General features: G+C 42.9%; 4 protein-coding genes across 6 annotated transcripts; 2 read left to right on the forward strand and 2 right to left on the reverse strand.

The window, feature by feature from the left end:
* Positions 1–560: 560 nt before the first annotated feature.
* Positions 561–13,648, reverse strand: RB195_018266 (uncharacterized protein; the record flags this gene model as incomplete). 2 transcript variants are annotated; one of them, XM_064185619.1, is made up of 12 exons in its annotated part: positions 561–668; positions 2,805–2,852; positions 2,920–3,027; positions 3,157–3,246; positions 7,296–7,345; positions 7,410–7,510; positions 11,094–11,153; positions 11,212–11,410; positions 11,474–11,593; positions 11,636–11,805; positions 12,365–12,507; positions 13,127–13,201. In XM_064185619.1, 12 exons carry the CDS (start codon positions 13,199–13,201, stop codon positions 561–563), a joined length of 1,272 nt encoding a protein of 423 aa, XP_064041501.1. The 2 variants fall into 2 exon arrangements, with proteins under 2 accessions (XP_064041501.1, XP_064041500.1); XM_064185620.1 differs by lacking the exons at positions 12,365–12,507; positions 13,127–13,201 and adding an exon at positions 13,618–13,648 and having other exon boundaries at positions 11,649–11,666.
* On the reverse strand, positions 8,091–8,450 carry RB195_018267 (uncharacterized protein; the record flags this gene model as incomplete). The annotated part of the gene is made up of 1 exon (XM_064185621.1): positions 8,091–8,450. One exon carries the CDS (start codon positions 8,448–8,450, stop codon positions 8,091–8,093), a length of 360 nt encoding a protein of 119 aa, XP_064041502.1.
* RB195_018268 (uncharacterized protein) lies at positions 13,322–13,687 on the forward strand (the record flags this gene model as incomplete). The annotated part of the gene is made up of 1 exon (XM_064185622.1): positions 13,322–13,687. The coding sequence occupies one exon, from the start codon at positions 13,322–13,324 to the stop codon at positions 13,685–13,687; it is 366 nt and encodes a 121-aa protein (XP_064041503.1).
* Positions 13,688–13,838: 151 nt separating this feature from the next.
* On the forward strand, positions 13,839–15,050 carry RB195_018269 (uncharacterized protein; the record flags this gene model as incomplete). Of its 2 annotated transcripts, XM_064185623.1 has the most annotated exons (4): positions 13,839–14,084; positions 14,148–14,295; positions 14,671–14,781; positions 14,893–15,050. In XM_064185623.1, the coding sequence occupies 4 exons, from the start codon at positions 13,839–13,841 to the stop codon at positions 15,048–15,050; spliced, it is 663 nt and encodes a 220-aa protein (XP_064041504.1). The 2 variants fall into 2 exon arrangements, with proteins under 2 accessions (XP_064041504.1, XP_064041505.1); XM_064185624.1 differs by lacking the exons at positions 14,671–14,781; positions 14,893–15,050 and having other exon boundaries at positions 14,168–14,299.
* Between the last annotated feature and the right edge of the window lie 2,578 nt (positions 15,051–17,628).

Below are 17,628 nucleotides of genomic sequence, written 5' to 3' on the forward strand. Positions count from 1 at the left end.
TTTGAGAGAAACATAGGTGTAAAATCAAGATTGATTGTTCTCCAAATATAGAACTGAGCGTTTAGGGAAAATGTTTCATCTATGCTTAATTTTTCGGGCAAAAAAAAATTGAAGAGCTTTTATGGGAAAAAGCAATTATAATTTTACAAAAAATGTCACTACTGTTATTTCTTTAAAAAAAGACCGAAGTCCGGCTTTAGCCGGACGGTTAGGCTGGTATAGTATATATAGTTATGATATATATATATATATATATATATATATCTGCGGACATGCCCTCTTCTTTTTGAAGCTGAACTAAAGTTTATATAGACACTAGCTGTACAAAACAGTGTATTTCTTTTTGCTTATTTGGACGTACTTGAGCTATTTTAACATGCAGTTCAGATCCATTCATTGCGAATGTCAATTGTCGACAGCGCAAGTGTGATACTAAATTGATTACAATGGAGAAGAATTCCTTAACATTCAATGTTTTGTAAACATATCATGATTGAAACGTTGGACATCCAGAGATTAAGAAAAAATATGGCGATAGCTGTACGCAGAAGTACAAAACGTTAGACTCTTGTATATGACTCTGTAGTCGAAGTTTGTTGTGGATTTGTGATTTTTTCGTCGCTACCGACCACTTCCACATTGTCAGGCAGCAAGCAAGTTTTAATGTCCTAAAACCAAAAACATTAGATTTGTAAACCCCAGCTCAATATATTTTGTTGGACATAGTTGATACTTCGCTCATTGAGAAAAACGTTTTAAACTATCTTTCTGGAGGCACAAATAAATAGCTGTAATTAGCGGTTGTAAGATAGATATTTGACTTAAATCTAACGTTGATTTAAATGTCGGGCAGATGTTACGGCCTAATGTGGCTATCTGCATCCTCGCCGCGGTGGGTTTTCTTACACATGTACTAGTCCACCGTGTTCGATCTTCAGTTAGAGCTCGCATAGAACTACCAAACAATTCTATAATTTGCGAAACGTTAGGTTTCGCCTGTCACCTAAAAGTGTCCTCAAATCTTCTTTTTAATTCACTTTCGACTGAAATCTTCTTTCAAAAGGTCTTTTCTAGTTTCGGTCTTGGACTATCGTCAAAACAAAATCGACAAGGCGACAAGACGATATCCTTACAACTTAACCAAAAAGCAGAGACGGTTTTCTGTGACTATTTCAGAATGCCGCGCAAGATGTTGAAATACACGACTTTCGCAAGATGTTGATGTTTTGCACGTGTCAAAAGTAACCTAACAGTCGTGGAGAGAAGGTTTGTCTCCATGCCGTCAGGCTTCTGAAGCATTCTGAATGGTGAAGGTGCTGCTCAAGTCTTCTATCCGTACATTATGATATGGCGAACTGCGGACAGGTAGACTCAAGGCCGGACTTCGATGACGGTGAAGGTCGATCACGAGCACTTCGTCAAGGAGTCGAATACCAAATAGGCGAAACTTTGCTGAATCTCACTCGTACCTCCAATCCTTTCTCGGCACATAGCCCAAATAACGGATCTCACCCACGACTTCGATTGAATGTCCGTCCACTCTGATTCCTGTTGCGGATCTTAAGAAAACCTTCACCTTCTTGCATTAGTGGGGGCGAAGTCGCCGTCCATAGGATTGCCGCGGATTTCGATACAAGGTCAACAACATTTTCTAACTTCTTGCTGCCTGAAGCAAAAATTAGTACATTGTCGGATACTCGAGATCAATTAAAGGACATAGTGATGTTCTAAAACAACATGGACGGAACTGTGATTAAGAGTTATTCGCCATGATGTCATCAGAGACAAAGCTGAGCACAAGGAGTCGCACTACAGTCCTTTGCTTCATTTCAGTCTCCACTTCAAACGGTGAAGTACATTCGGATGGTATGCAAAACACAGCTCTTCTATTTTTTAAAATCAAATGCACGAAATTTCCTGGAATTCTATAAGCATGGAATTTCCTGAAATTTCACAGGCACGAGGCACGTTGAGAAGGCGGTTTCGATGAAAAGAGTTGGAAGAGCGAAAACCGGCTTGCTCACAACAGATGGTTTTTTCGCAATGCTTAGTAACCCGATCCACTCAAAAACCTTGTGCATTGGACACACATTGGATACATAGTATTACCTAGTAATTCTTAGGTTCTGTGACCAATAGCTTCTCATGGAGAGGGATTATGATGAGCGTCTCTACGTGTCAGGTGTTCTTTCGTTAATCCATATCGAACAGGTGATCTATGTCATTTCGGGAGTCCAAAGAGGAAGAAGTTTCAGCATTTTTGCGTCAACTCCATAGTTTCTGTCAGACTTACCACTCTTCATTTTTGGATGCAAACTAGAACCTCCGAGTCAACCGGTCGTTCTTTGCTGTCTGCGATGTACTTTTTTCGTTTGGACATGCGCGACAGGTTTAATTCTCCGGGCTCCTGTTTTGAATCTTCATTGACCACTGAAGGCGAGCGAAGCGAACACCACAACAAATCCGTTGGCAGTGAACACGAGTCTGTTATACTTTCCTTGTAATTTTGGCTATAACCAAGAATAAATATGCAGCTTGTGTGACCGTTTGCTACTACAACTCTCCTTATTTTCACAAAAAAAGATTCTTTGTGCTCCTTTGTGGGCAAGTCAACATATATATATATATATATATATATATATATATATATATATATATATATATATATATATATATATTAAAGTTGTGAAGAACTCTGGTTGCTTTTTATAATATAATTCTAACAGGATAGATCAAATTCCTTATAAATCGCAGGTTTTCTTATTTTGGTGAATTTTCAAGTCAGACTTTCACGAAATATTTACCTCGACAGCCGTTGCACCCACTTCCATTCTCTGAGTTCGTTGAGATGCCTGTAGACTATTTTTTTTTTAGCTTTTTAAAAGGAATTATGAACCAAACAAACCGACAAATCCTCACCCCTTCCACGCGTTCTACTTCTGTTCCGATGTTTACTATCGAATTCTGTGCAGCGTCAAATACAATACCCTTGAGACTCGCGGAATGCACATCTTGGAGAGCATGTTTCTGGAAAAATCTTCAGGAAGAACGTAGCCTCTTGGGAAGGCGTGTTACAGAAACGTCGTTTGCTTAGGTACAGTAAAGACAACCAAGTTGTAAACTATAAACTTTAGGTGAATTAAACCGCCAACGTACAACATCTCCACGAAATGCGTACTGCATAACAAGTGGTCCCTTATCTTTGAACTCTTTCAAGTTGGGGGTTTCCGGTTGCGTCTCCCAAACCTTTGAAAATATGTGAATTACGATTGGAAATCCAGTTGCATATCAAATTTGAAGTTCTAAGATTGAATGATACAAATTGTATTATTATCGTTCTATCAATTTTGGGGAATTGTGGTACCACATGAAACCATTGGGTAGCACTGTACCGGTTCACAAAGCAGGACGAGAATAAAGTGCATCTTCTACTATAAGAATGCCAGTGGACTACTCACAAATGACGGCAGAAAGAATTAACCGGGAAGTGCCTCCAATCATAGACCAAACAAAAGACATTGCCATCGAGGAGCTTTACGTTGCTCGTTAATCGATAAAGCGCAATATAATACAATTATAGGCAGTGCATCACAAAGTTGATGATGTTGGAAGCAAGTAGAACTCTCTACGAATAAATAGGGCTATCGAAAAGAGATCCGACTGTGACTACACGAACAATGGCTCGAAACCGCCCTGGTCCCTAACGCGGCTATCCGCATCTTCGTCGGGTGTGTCGTACTTGAACGCATCCGAACCCATCCTGTTCGATCTTCAGCTAGAGTTCGCATAAAATCTACTCGTCTGTCACTGTTTCATAAGCGGTGGAATTCAACGTCTCTACTGAACTGCCTGCCAACGCCAAGTGTCCTCAGATCTTCCTTCACCACTTCGGTCCAAAACTTTCCTTTACGACCAGGGGGCCCTTCCCAATTAGGATCTGGAAGCACCTCAGGACAACTTGAACAAGAAGATCAGACGGTGTCCTCATAACGTGACAAAAGAAGCGAAGACGGTTTTCCGCTACTACTTCAGGAGGCCGGGCAAGATGTTAACGTTTTCCACTTATCATCCACCTGTGCACCATATCCACTTCCGAGTAAAGTTCTTCGTTATGGCATACCAACGACCAAAAATAGCCGTGTCTAAACAGCTTCCTTATTCAAGATTTTCCATCACACTCGCCGGCGCTGCCCAAGTCTCTGATCCGTACATCATAATAGGGCGATCTGCAGCTAGGTAGAGTTGCAGCTTGACTTCGTCGGCAATGGGGGTCGACCACTGGCACTCAATGGGTTGAATGCCAAATTAGCTCTAGCGCATCTTTGCTAAATATCTCTCTTGTAGCTGCCACCGTTTTTCAGCATACAGCCCAAATAACAGTACTCATCCACGATCGTCAGAGTCCTCGAAATCGATTAACGGACATAATAATGTTCTAAAACGACATCACATGATTAACGAAATAATTTTGTTCAAGAGATCTTCGCCATGATGTTATCGGAGGCAAAGTTGAGCAGAAAGAGTCTCGCTACAGCCCTCTGCTTCACTTCATTCCCCACTTCAAACGATTACCACATTCAGATGGTGTGCGAAACACAGCTCTTCTATTGATTTCGTTAATCAAAAGCACGAAATTTCCTGAGATTTCACAGGCGCGGGGTGCGTTGAGAAAAAGGTTTCAATGAAAAGAGTTGGAAGTCCAGAAAAGCCTGACTGCATGCATTTGAATGCCGTTACCACATTTCGATAATAACCCTGACAATGAACATCGAAGTCGCCGTCATAATCTAGGTACTATTACATCGTAGACGTACTCGAGATTCCCCGAGGGACGTGCAGATGACAACGGCGACAATGACTAAAACGACAACGGCGGGGCACTGTTCAAATGTTCTTCGCATTATGTCATGTTCTGTCGTCTACGGCGAAGTTGAACAGAAAGGGTCCCGCCACGGACCCTTGTTTCACTCCCGTTTCTAATTTAAGCGATGTAGTTCATCCATCTGCTGTTCGAACCGCAACAGTTGTTCTTCTATTCATTTCGTTCATTACGAGTTTTCCACGAACTTCATCGGCGCGAAGCACGCTGAGAAGGCGGCCTCGGTGAAAAGAATCGAAAGCGTCTTGGAAGTCCAGAAAAATTTGCTTTAGTGACTCCGAATACCTCTGCCACACTTCAACCACTCTCCTCACAATAACCCTGATCAATCGTCGATCGACCAGAGCGAAGGCTAGCTTATTCATCCCGGCTGGTTTCTTCGCGATGTTTGATTAGCCGATCCAGAATGATCCGCTCCAAAACTTTGTGCACGCAGCAGCGATATTGCTCGGTATCCTTCCGTAAATCCATATTCAATCTGAATAATTTTTGTCATCTCATGAATTTCAGAAGGTGGAGGAGATTTCAGCTTTTCTGTGCTAATTCATTCATCTCTGCCAGATTTTCTATTCTTCATCTTTGGATACAGACCAGAAACTCCGACTTCGTCGGTGGCTCTTTGTTGACCGCGGTGTATGTCTGTTTTTGGGCGTGCACGAAGTCAGGGACTGACGGCACTTGTCGGTTCAGCGAAGTGTTACAATGTTTCCTCCAGATGGGCAGAGTTACCTTCCGAACAACGACTCGTTGGCAGTGTTCAGGACAGGCGAGCACCTCCTCATCTTGCCGCTATACTGATTTGGGAGAGTGTAGGCTTTTCTCGGGTTCTTGTTCTCCCACACCGTTTCAAACTCCTTCGCTTTTGACGTCCATTCGTTCTCACGATCTGTTTCAGCTGAGGACAAAACCTCCTTCTCAGACCCTTCCCCTGGCTAAAGTCACCAGTAGTGTGACCAACACATAAAGAATTCTACGTGGGTGTTGTCTCTTCGCAGATGCAAAGGCGAACTTCTCCGCTAAAAGTTGGTGCTAAAAGTGGTAGCGTTTTCTTTGCAGCTTCTTGAATGCATTTAGTGAAGGAGTCAGCGTCATTCACTATCTTTCTGGATCGTAATCTAATATTGATCGACACTCGTTGGCGGAACTTTTTTCTAGACTCTTTTTCTTTCAGACCTGGCAAACGATTGGAGCTTTCGTTGATATTCAGCTTCAGACGATTTTTCTTGCTGCTATGGGATAGAATCAGCGGTTTCCGTAGGTGCGGGAGCACTTATGATCCAGAGTTTGGGTCCTCTGCGATCCTGCAATCGTAGAAAGGCGCACCTTTACGACGTTGAACCAAACTCCTCCATTCCAGTAATTGCACAACCCCCTACATTCCTTTCATTAGCGTCGCTGCAGTAGATGGTGTAATTGTCGATACTGATGAGAGTGTGACCCCTCATGCGTGCTTCCTGCAATGCAATAAGCGGTGCATGCAGATGTCGCAAGTCTGGATAGAGCGACTTGTTGGAGTTCACTAGACATGCGGATGTTTGTTGCCAAAAATTCCATGTTTCCCTCAGGCATTCGATCTTTCAGTGTATGGGCATGGTGGTGGACGACAACACCTTTTTGCAGTGTGTAGGAAGCTTTTGCCACATAACAGTGTAGGTTATATAGCTCGTAGCAACGCAGATACTCGAACACTTGCATTGCGTTTACTAAAGACAGGGTCACCATTTGCAGTTAAGAAGCAGACTTGTATACGCGGCCCCAATTCAGTTCCATAAGCAGTGTAATAGGCGGAATTAGAATGAAAGACGGAACCCCTTTCAACAACTTTCTTCAATTGCCAAAGGTTTTCCAGAAGGACTTTAAGTATTCACTAGCGACTTTCTTTTTTGTGTTACTACTGTAATGTCACCTCTGCCATTGTCTTATTTGAGATATCTTCAATAGCTTCATTTCTCGTTTTAGTTCTACTAGACCGTGGATCATTACGTGCGTTCCCTCTCTTACTGTTCTCAGGAATACTCTTGAAGAGTCATGTGTGGAAATATGACAAAATTGCTCGACGTGGGACTCACATAGTGGCGAGAAACAAACCAAATCATCGTCGATAGAAAACTTGTATGACCGACCTAATCGCTGTAATAATTTTCAATTCGCCACTTTTAAAAGAGGTTTTTTTTTCCGAGAGAAAAGCTAGAAGCGAGCTCGGAAGTCGTCAATAGAGATTTCCTTCGAAAACTATAGAGACGTTGGTGCCACTTTGGATCGTCATCGTCATCATTGGTGCACTTCTTAAATGCAGCAAGGATCGAGCGTTGTCAGATTGGTGCATCACCAATAGAATCTGAGAACAAGAGAGGAGGAGTTTCTAGTTTGTAGACAATAAGGGTCAATTTTTATGACTTTCATCTGAAACACTTACTGTTGGTCCTAAAATTTCATGTGGTTTTTTCGTTAGTATTTTTCCAGCTTCTAAAATAAAGGTATTCATCTTAAACATCCGTAAGCCAAACTACACCTGCTATTGTCAATTTACTTCGAGTTGTACTTGTTTTTCTTCTAAAGTAGATGTACAGCACAGTCAGGCAAAGGAAAACAAGCATTGGAGCTGCCGCAAGAACCCAAAGGAGAGGCTTCCTTAACAACTCAATTGCTGATATTATAGCAAGTTTCTTTTTTCAAGATAGAAAAACTTCTTACTAACTATTCGCGCAATTAATGGACTGCAAGAGTGTACGTAGCAAATTCGTCAAGTGTACGTGCGCGTCGAGAACTTCAACTATGAGAGCACTTTAAAAGCAAAAAAGAAAAAAACGATCAGAGAAGCAATTGTGATTTAAAGTTTTGCATTTGCTTTGAAATTTGAATGAGAACAAAAATTGGAACAAAAAGTGGAAGATTTGAAAAGTAAAGCCGAAAGAATCCTTCTGCTGCTCACGTTCACCTTGATCACCTTGACTCCCGTTGATCTTCGAACTGTTCGAGCGGGCGCCAGTAATTCTTCCATTTGTCCCGATCGCGTGCCAGAGTCGCCCAGTGGTTCCTCCTTTCGCATGAGACACGAAGAGCATCATAATTTTCTTCGAAAGACTTCGTAAAGAAATCTGAAATCGGGTCGGCGGTCTTCTTATAGTGCGCTTAATATCGCGGAGATTCCAGTCGCTCACGGCTCTGGTCAAACGGTTGTCGTTAAAGCGCATCACGTGGCCGGCCCACCTTATTTTACTTTGAAACGGGATACTCCTAGCATCACTCTCTCAATTGCGCGTTCAGTGACGTTCTCCGCGGTTTCCTCCTGCTTGCGAAGTGCCCGGGTTTCCGAAGCATAGGTCAAAGCAGGAAGTACGGTGGTGTTGAAGAGGTGAGCACGAAGCCGGGTGTTCCTGGTCTTCTTCACTACATCCTCGATGCTCTTATACGCTCCCCTAGCCGCTCGTCTCCTCCTGCCCACCTCGGGGGTCAGGTCGTTCATCGTGTTCAACTCCCGGCCCAGATAAACGTAACAGGTGCATTCGGATATGTGCGTTCCGTTGAGCGTGAATGGGGCATCCGAGACCCATCTTTTGCGCACGAACATCGTCTTTTGCAGTTTCAGCTGAAGACCGATGCATCCAAAAGACCGTTTCTCCGAATTCGGTCAGCATTCGTTCCGCTTGGCTGATGCTAGGTGTTATCAGTACGATGTCATCAGCAAAGCGCAAATGGTGCAGCTGCCGACAATCAACATTCACTCCCTAGTCGTCCCATTCCAACTTTCGCATTGCGTTCTCGAGGGTGGCTGTGAATATTTTGGGTGAGATTGTATCTTACATATGCATTATACTGCTGCACGGTGATAAATCTGAGAATTAGAAAGAGGAACGTATATCCGTCAAACTCGTGAGACTGAAGAGACGTAGCTGTTGCATCAAATCTAGAAGACAAATTGTAAGGAGAATATGTTCTTTGAACTGCAAAGTTTCCAAGCAGAAACAAACTCTTTAGCATAAATGAACTGCAAGCAGCAAGTCGAATGAACATACAAAGCATTTCTCAAGGCCCAACTATTGCAGTATTGGATTGAGGAGAAAATTCCGAATGAACTGCTCTTTCCTAGAACTTCTTAGGAGGACAAATAGGATAATTTCATACAAGATTACGGTCCAAGATTTTCGAAGCCTTACCTGAAAGGGTATATAAATGCTCATCAAATTGAAGCCACGACTTCAATGACAACCAAAACCATCTGAGAGCCATAACTATGATTATGAGACTATGACTGTTATGAGCTCGTACAAGGCTATAGTCCGACAACTGCTGTCGTAAAAATCTGTCTGTATATAAAAGCAAACAGTTAGCTCAGAAGACACTGGACCTTTTGAAGTCAAACGTTACAAGGCGATCGCCAATGCAAGCGATCCCTCACATAATTATAATCAATAGAACAGCATCTTACTAGAAGCTTGATGAACATTGACAAGTTTCATTTTGGATCTCTAGAATGTCAGTCTTCAAACTAAGAAAACACAAAGAATTTACATTATCCAAACAAAATTTTTTGCTTTTATTCATTTTACTTTACTTTAATTTACTTTACGTTACTTTACTTTATTTTACTTTACTTTACTTTATGGTTCCTCCAAATATTGCTCTTACTCTACAGAAATTTCACCTACCATTGCGTCCCACTCGAGTGAGCGCAACAGGTGTCGTGCCCGGCACGACTTTCCCAGCAACCGGCCTCTTTTCTCACACGGCGCGCGGGAAACATTGCCATCGGCAATGTACTACGGTAGCGTTCCCACGCCAGCCGCAGTGTATAAGGGCTGGCTGCGAGCACTCGGGGACCAGTTTCCTTTTCCGTCCGTTTTGTGGTGTCGCTCTTCATGCTCGCGTATTTTGATCGATTGCCACGTACCACTACCACTATCCGCATTCTACCACCCACTACACTTATCCCTTGCTGGCTGCCCCTGGGTCCTGAACCGCACCCACCTACCGTGTGAGGGGGGTTAATCAGGAAGCAGCCCGAGGCCATAAAAGGGGGAATCGGAATAGGGGATGGGACCCTGGACGCGAGCTCGCAGGGTTTAAGCCGCCATGTGGTGGCTAGCCCAACGCAGGCCCCTCCGGATCCCGGCCACGCGTCCTACCCACCGATGCCTGCTGCTCCTCTTCGGAGCGGATCCGGTGTACGACAACAGGCAAAATGTTATGTTTTAACCAAACGAAATTTCGTATTAATGCAAAAATAAAAAATGGAAACCCATGGAGTTAAGGAGATCAAAATATACTCCCTTGCAGGGTAAGAAATCCTTAATCTGATAGTATACCAGATTTTCTCATTGCTTCTTATTCCTGCCTTCATTTTTCAATTTGAAAAAAAAATCTCCACGATCTAGTCCTCTAGAAAATACGACAAAACTCTCATGTTTTTTCCTCCATTTTTTGCTATCATAAGGGACCATCCAAGCAGATTTTGGAACTAAAGTCAACGGATATCATTTGTGAGTCTGCCTCATCTTCATCATACAGACAGTGGCCTCTGTGACATGGTACGTGGAATGGTGCGAACCCGAAAAAAGGGCACAGATCTTTTCTCATCTCTTCTTGTTGATCACTATCGGAAGACATTCTAGAACATGATCAGATGAATGCGGTCACAAACGCTTTATTTTGAAGCGAGCCGTCCGGGAGATCTTGGTATCTCTCCAAGAGTAGGCAAATTCCGGAAAGTAGCCCACAATTATCACAATTACCATTAACATTTTAACACATCCAGGAATGTGAAACGTAAGCAGCCTTCCAAATAATCAATCTCCATAACGTCTGCGAAGAAATATCAGACAACACAAACGACACAACAAAAGTAGCACTCCTTTCGTAATAGAACAACAGAACTCTCTTTCGTACTAGAACCACAGAACTCTTACTAACCTGTTAGCAGTTTGTTCAAGGCAGCGTTTACAAAAATCTCCCTTCCGCATGTAAAAGTTAGCTCAACCTAATAGCTTGCAGAAAATTACACATATTAGAAAACAACGAGTCTTCTGAAGTATTCTCATAAGCATAAAACTTTGTTGCGATAATTGTTGATTGTGGGTGTATCGATCACCGTTCACTCTCAACCACACGCAATATCTAGATTTCTGACCAGAAATGAAATTTATTCTCTCATCTTCGTCAACGAAGGCGAATTGCAGCGACAGCTGCAAGTGAAACATAGAACTACTTGACATACTTTGAGTCGTGATCCTCAAGTTGTCTTTCATCCCCGTTGAAATTCTCTGGTGGAGGGGTGCTAAATTGCTACAGCCATTTTAACATCTCACCTTTATTAGTAGAACAAAACTACTCACCGTTGACTTTCCTTTTTGCCTGATGATGTAGGAGTATTTGAGGTAATCCGAGTTTTGTTATTAAATTCGCTCATAAGCGAGGAAAACGAATGATTACTTAACATAGCTAACAAAGCATGATCTGACACTCCTTGCGTAGCTTCACTTTTGTATGAAGAGCCGCGCAAAACTTTGCTCGGAGTCGAAAGTACAGATGCTCCTATAGGAATGGAACCTGTCAGTATCCATTTTGCAGATAGAGAATATAATTCAGATGCATTACTTCTTTTTACACCAACATTCGTTGGTGTTACGTTCTTTCTTTCTGATTCAGCAGAATATTTAAAGGTGGAAGCTGATACATTTGCTTCAGAGGTGTTTCTGATAGTAATTTCCGACGTGACTGAAGAAATTGATGCAGATGCTTCACTTGTTGGAAGAACACCAATCAAGGTTACATTTGCTCCTTCCGGCGCCTCCGTAAATGAAATGGTAGAATTAATCATAGAGTTATTCATTTCGAGCGCTGATGATTGGCCGGAGAATTGAGCCATTTTTCCTTGCCGATTCTTCATTTCAAACTGTGACAATGACGTCAATAAATAAAAGCGGAATCTGAAATGCCTCCAAATAGAAATTTTCTTGACGATTCCGTCAATCAGAAAGCTGTGACTGATTTTATTTCCAGGTCCACTAAAATACATAATTTCTAGCGACTCTGACACAGGTGTTGGTAAAAACCGTACACTTGTCGTAAAACGTGTTCTATCGCGACAACGAAGCATTTATTCGGTGAAAGGATACACTGATTCCTCACCACTGAGCACGGGTAGGCCTCTCGGAGGTTTCTCTTTTTGTTACTCATTGTTTCTTATTCTTTTTCTTTACTACTATATACAATATCCGTGAATATGATCATAGAAAAGTCCTATTCCAATAGTACTAGCGGTTGTTTTGCTCCAAATATGCCCCTAAGACCTTGATTTGTGGGAATCTAATTTCCGGTAATGGTAATGGAGAAGTACTTTGCTATGACTACTATTCTTCTATTTTTTTTTCTTTTTTTCTATTCCTTTTCTATTCTAGTAGTATACATCTTAAACGAGAATCAAAAATCATGAAAAAAAAAACAAGAAAAAAAGAGCAGTTTTATGAGCTTGTCACAAAAGCAGACCTCCACAACGCTTCATGGTGGCTTGGAGGTGACTCTGGGCGTCGAACTGCGATGCACAGCGGAGGTTCGTCCTCCGATAGGATCTCCCAATCTGAGGAGCTCGTCACATCCGATATTCCGACTTCTCGGAATCGGAAACTTAGCTAAATGTAAACCACTGCTAGGATTCACCACCTTAGCAAAATGCAGCAAGGTGGCTCTCTGATCCATATAGGTTGGGCGACGACTTGTGGTGAAAGTTAAGCTTGCAGTGGCAAGGCTGCTTAGTTTAGTGAAAAGACTTTTTCCCACTCCAGCATATTCACTGCCTCAGTACCCTGCACACTGGGCCCTGCCGTCTCAGACGTCCGACGGTATGGCAATCCGTGAGAGGCGATCGAATCTCAGATTGCTCAGGATCGTCTTTGGTTCTGGACGAAGGCGACACACGCACGACTCGCCATGGAGACTGTCTCAGAGTGTGTACTTACAAAGTGAGAACAGTGTCCACAGACGCTGACCTGTATGCCCTTCTCGGAGCTGCAAAGCGTATCAAATTTCACGTGATTGCTCTAGAAGAGATCAAGATCAGAACGAACGACGTACGACACATGAATGACGGTACACTCATCATTTGTGGAGAGAAGGTTCAGTCACGAAATGTAGGTGGTGTTGGTTTTTTGTGCACTCATCTGTTGCTGTTGCTTAGGACGTCTCTGATTCCGCACAGAAGGAGATACATGAAGGACTCGCCATGGAGACTGTTTAAGGCAGTGTACTTACAAGGCGAGAACAGTGTCCAGACGCTGACATACATGCCCTTCTCAGGTCAGCAGAGCATATCAAATTGCACGCCATGCCTCTGCAAGAGATCAAGAGCAGAAGGAGCCGTAATCGTAACTCCGTCCACATTCGTAACTTGCGGAGGAAAGCTTCCGTAATGAAATGTGGGTGGTGTATGTTTTGCTGTACACCCATATGTCGCATCTCGTCGATTCTCACGAGATCTGGTCACCTCTAGCCATTTTTCTTCTCCGCCCTCTGCGTCAAAAATCCATGAGCATCATCTACTGCTACTCACCAACATCACAAGCTGATGAATCCGAATTGGACACATTTTATGAGGGGCTGGAGGAAGAGGTTTGCAGCGAGAAGTCCTTCTACAAATTCGTCGTCGGGGACTTCAACGCAAGACTAGGAAGGGCTACAGAAAAGGAGTACAGGATCAGAAGATCTGGACTAGGTGACCGGAATGAAAATGGCAATCGTCTTACTAGGCTGTTGCCCGCCACCCGCCTCTTTCATGGGAACTCTCTTTTCACGAAGAAAGATCATCGTTGGTAGACATGGGAATCACCCAATGGCGCGACTCCTGCGGAAATCGACCGCATAGTCACCCACCGGAGGTGGTGCCTACTTGACGTCTCAGTACTACCACCCTTTTGTAGTGGTTCTGATCACCGTCTCATTTGATTAGAAAATACGACATAGCCACATGATGGAGAAGAACATCTGCTATCGGCAACGAAGGAGAAAAGAAGTCGTCTACGACGATTGCGTACTCGAGGACTCCTCGTCCCAAGGTGACTGGTACATCGAAGAGGACCCTAATGTGGACTACGAGATGCTGCTTAGAGGATTACGAGCCTGGGCAGAGCGTGCCTCGAAGCCGCCGCACGACAAACTTGGATCGAATTTCGAAGACCACCAAGGAATTGTTGGAGAGAAGAAGGGCTTTGAGGTTTGATCCGAATGTATCGCATATTCAGCGGTAGCAAACACTAGCTGCAGAAAAGCGTTGCAGGATTATCTTTTGAAATACAGGCAGAGGAAGATTCTGGAAGCAGCACAAAGAAGAACGAGACTAAAGAAGTTCCGCGGGGATCTCCGCAAATATATTATTCCGCTAGCAGCATTGCTGAACGAGGACGGGACTCGCACGTCTTTTCGTCGTAAGATGGAAAACATTACGGAAAGGTTCTACTCAAACCTTTTCCGTTCATCAACTCCTGCGTCAAACCCGATCATCCCCACATGGCAGCGCACATGACATCCTACCTTCAGAAAGAAAGGATCCCGAACCAGTGGAAGACGTCGCGAACCGTTCTTATCCATGAGAAAGGTGACCGAGAGGATCTTCGGAACTACCGCCCGATATGCTTGCTGAACGTGTTATACAAAGTGTCCACTATGATCATCCTCACGCGCATATCTAGGACGCTGGATAAACGCCAGCCTCAAGAACAAGTTGTATTCCGCAAAAATAATGTGCATTTGCCTTATCTTCACGACAATTTTTTTCCGGTTACACTTATTTTTTATATCAGACGCTGTATACCGTTTTGTTTCGCATTTCGTTGTGGCTATTAGTGCTGAAGTGATCTTGAACGAGAGTCAGTATTTCGTCACTAACAAAGCTAAGAAGATAACATGTCCAGGCAAGATTTTCATCGAATCTTCTTCTATGAGTTCAAGCTGAGCAGGTCTGCAGCGGAGACAGCTCGAAATATCAACGCTGTTTCGGATGAGGGAAGCACAGCTGAATTCAGGGTGCTACGTTACGGTTACGTTGTGGCGATATGAGCAGCAAATGTTACGTTGTGGCGATATGAGCCCCGGAGATAAGAAAGGTCGCAGCCGCTCTTCTGAGGTCGACGATCACCTGCTGAAAGCAATCATCAAAGAAGATTCGCTTAAAACAACATGAGAGGTTCTCAAGAACTAGGCGTTGGCCATTCAACAGTCGTCCGCCATTTGGAAGAAATTAGAAAGGTGAAAAAGTTGAACAAGTGGGTGCCGCATGAACTGAGCGAGTCTCATAAAAACCACTGTTTTGATATCTGCTCAACGTTTCCGCGAACACAACGAAAACAACAATAACTTTTTGCGCAACAAGAACTATTTATTTCTCAATCGCATTATTACCTGCGATGAGATGTGGATCCTTTACAACAACAGGAAGCCTCCTACTCAATAGGTGAACAAGAATGAAGCCCCTAAGCACTTCCCGAAGCCGAAAATTTACCCGAATAAGACAAAGGTGACTGTGTACTGGTATGCTACAAGTGTAATCCACTACAGCTTCATGAAACCTGGCGAGACCATTACCGCAAAGATGTACTGCAAAGAGATGGACGAAATGCTCCGTAAACTCCAACATCTTCACCGGGTGTTATTGGACAAAAAGGGCCCGATTCTCCTACACGTCTCATTTCAAAGGTGACGTTACTGAAGTTGAACGAATTAAGCTACGAGACTCAGCCTCACCCACCATATTCGCCTGAGCTTTCGTCAACCGACTATCACTTTTCCAAATATCTGGACGGCTGCTTAAGAGAGATCTTCCAAAACCACAATGATGCCGATAACGACTTCCGGAAGTTCGTGGACTCCAGAAGCTCGAAATTTTATGCAGCGGAAGTAAGCAAAGCTGCGTATCATTGGCAAAGAAGCTTGGACTGTAATGGTACTTATTCCGATTGATAAAGTTGATTTTGAGGCAAGTTATAGAGTTTCGAAGTGGATGTTCGAAAACGCACTTTTTTTGTACCAACCTAATAGGTAGAAAGTGGCATGTTCAGTGCAAGACACTTAGACTTCAAGTATGGTGAGAATACTTCAGAAAAAAAAACGGAAAAAACGAAGAAAAAAGGTGGGTTTGATCATTGCTTCGAATAATGTTCCCAAATTGTATTGTAGCTATGCACCCAACTTCAGAAAAAAATTTAATAATTTCTCAAGATTGTAACAAAAACATTTTAGTGTGAATACTGCAAAATGGTTCGTGAGTGAATGACAACTGTGACAACGACAGTTTTCACGAGGCAATTTTTATTTACTTTAAAGTTACAATTAAGTCCTGAACCTGCTGAGAGACACTTATACCAGCCCCCTTCCTCATTTTTTGAAAAACGATAATAGATGTTTTCGAATCATTATCTCATGGAGTCCCATCGATGCACTATTTCCACATCCGGCATCCAATATTTCCATCGATGCACTATTTCCTCGATTCCGCCGCAAGTTCGCATTTGTTTGTTATACCATTCCCACAGTAGTAATTTCCATTTCACTTGACTTCATAGACCTATATCCACCGAGTGTCGTCGGCCTATTTGTTACGTGAGCTGTTACCAAAATTTTCCAAAAAGAGTGGAAGATGGTGTATGGTTCATCGAGTACTGCACTTAGTTAATCCTCGACTCTACCTTTGTATGGGGTGCTACAGGTCGCTCAACCTATATGCTGCCAAATATGGCGTCGTCGCGTGGAATAGAGGTCATTTGCCGTCTACAATTCGGAAAAGAGCTATTGGGCGTGCAGTCAGCACCAGAGGATCAGAGAGTCAAAACGCGCAGTATGAAAGACTTGCTTTAACAGATGGTAAACTCCTAAACACATACAACAACACAACAAAAAAGAAAGTATAATATTAAGATAATATTGACTCGATAAAAGAGTTACTTTTGCTGCAATTACTTCGCTGATGCAAAATATGTGAGTAAACTTCAACCTCTAACGAATGTAGCCAAGATACAATGAAACACTCTTTATCGAAAGGCACTGCAAAGTTTTTCCACAACAGATATACTCACGTATAACTATTCTGAATGGTGGTTCTTTCACCGATCCGTCCGATTTATCGATCTCCATGCAACACCACTGGCATTGCGCATGTAATTGAGCAACTGTTGTGAACAGCTAGCTTCGTATTACAACAACAACCCATTTCTCTTAAATTCTATTTTTGCAGTGTGCTGGCAACTTTCCGCCGTGTTGATTGTTGTACTGTGATGGCAGATTTCCACCTTATTTCTGTTACCAGTCAGAACGTCTGGCTAAAGCCGGGCTTCAGACTTTCTCTTATTTTCCCTTTGCTCGCCATCACTGATTAACGAAAATTAGTAATAGTGTAATTTCCTGCAAAAAACACACGGAGGAGCCATAGAGGTGAAAAGCGCAGCGGCCTCGTCTATGATACTACTGCGATACTACTGCACTATGGTGCAAAAATTCAACGTCGAACTTTATTGTGTATCATACTGGCGTCGGCGTACTAATCTGACGCCGATAAATGTTTGGCTTTTCACGTTCAATTTTGAACTCGGACAACCAGTATCCAGTCGTGGAAAATAACAGAAGATTTTTCTTTACTTTTTATTTTTCCAAATCTCCTGATTTCTTTTCACATGGGTTCGGAAAGCTACCTCCAGAATAGGCCAGGCCTGAGATGCTCACTTTTCTTCTCTTTCTATACACCTCTTCCATGTTGGTAGTGTTTATAC

This window comes from Necator americanus, chromosome II (genome assembly GCF_031761385.1).
Source record: "Necator americanus strain Aroian chromosome II, whole genome shotgun sequence".
NCBI lineage: Eukaryota > Metazoa > Nematoda > Chromadorea > Rhabditida > Ancylostomatidae > Necator > Necator americanus.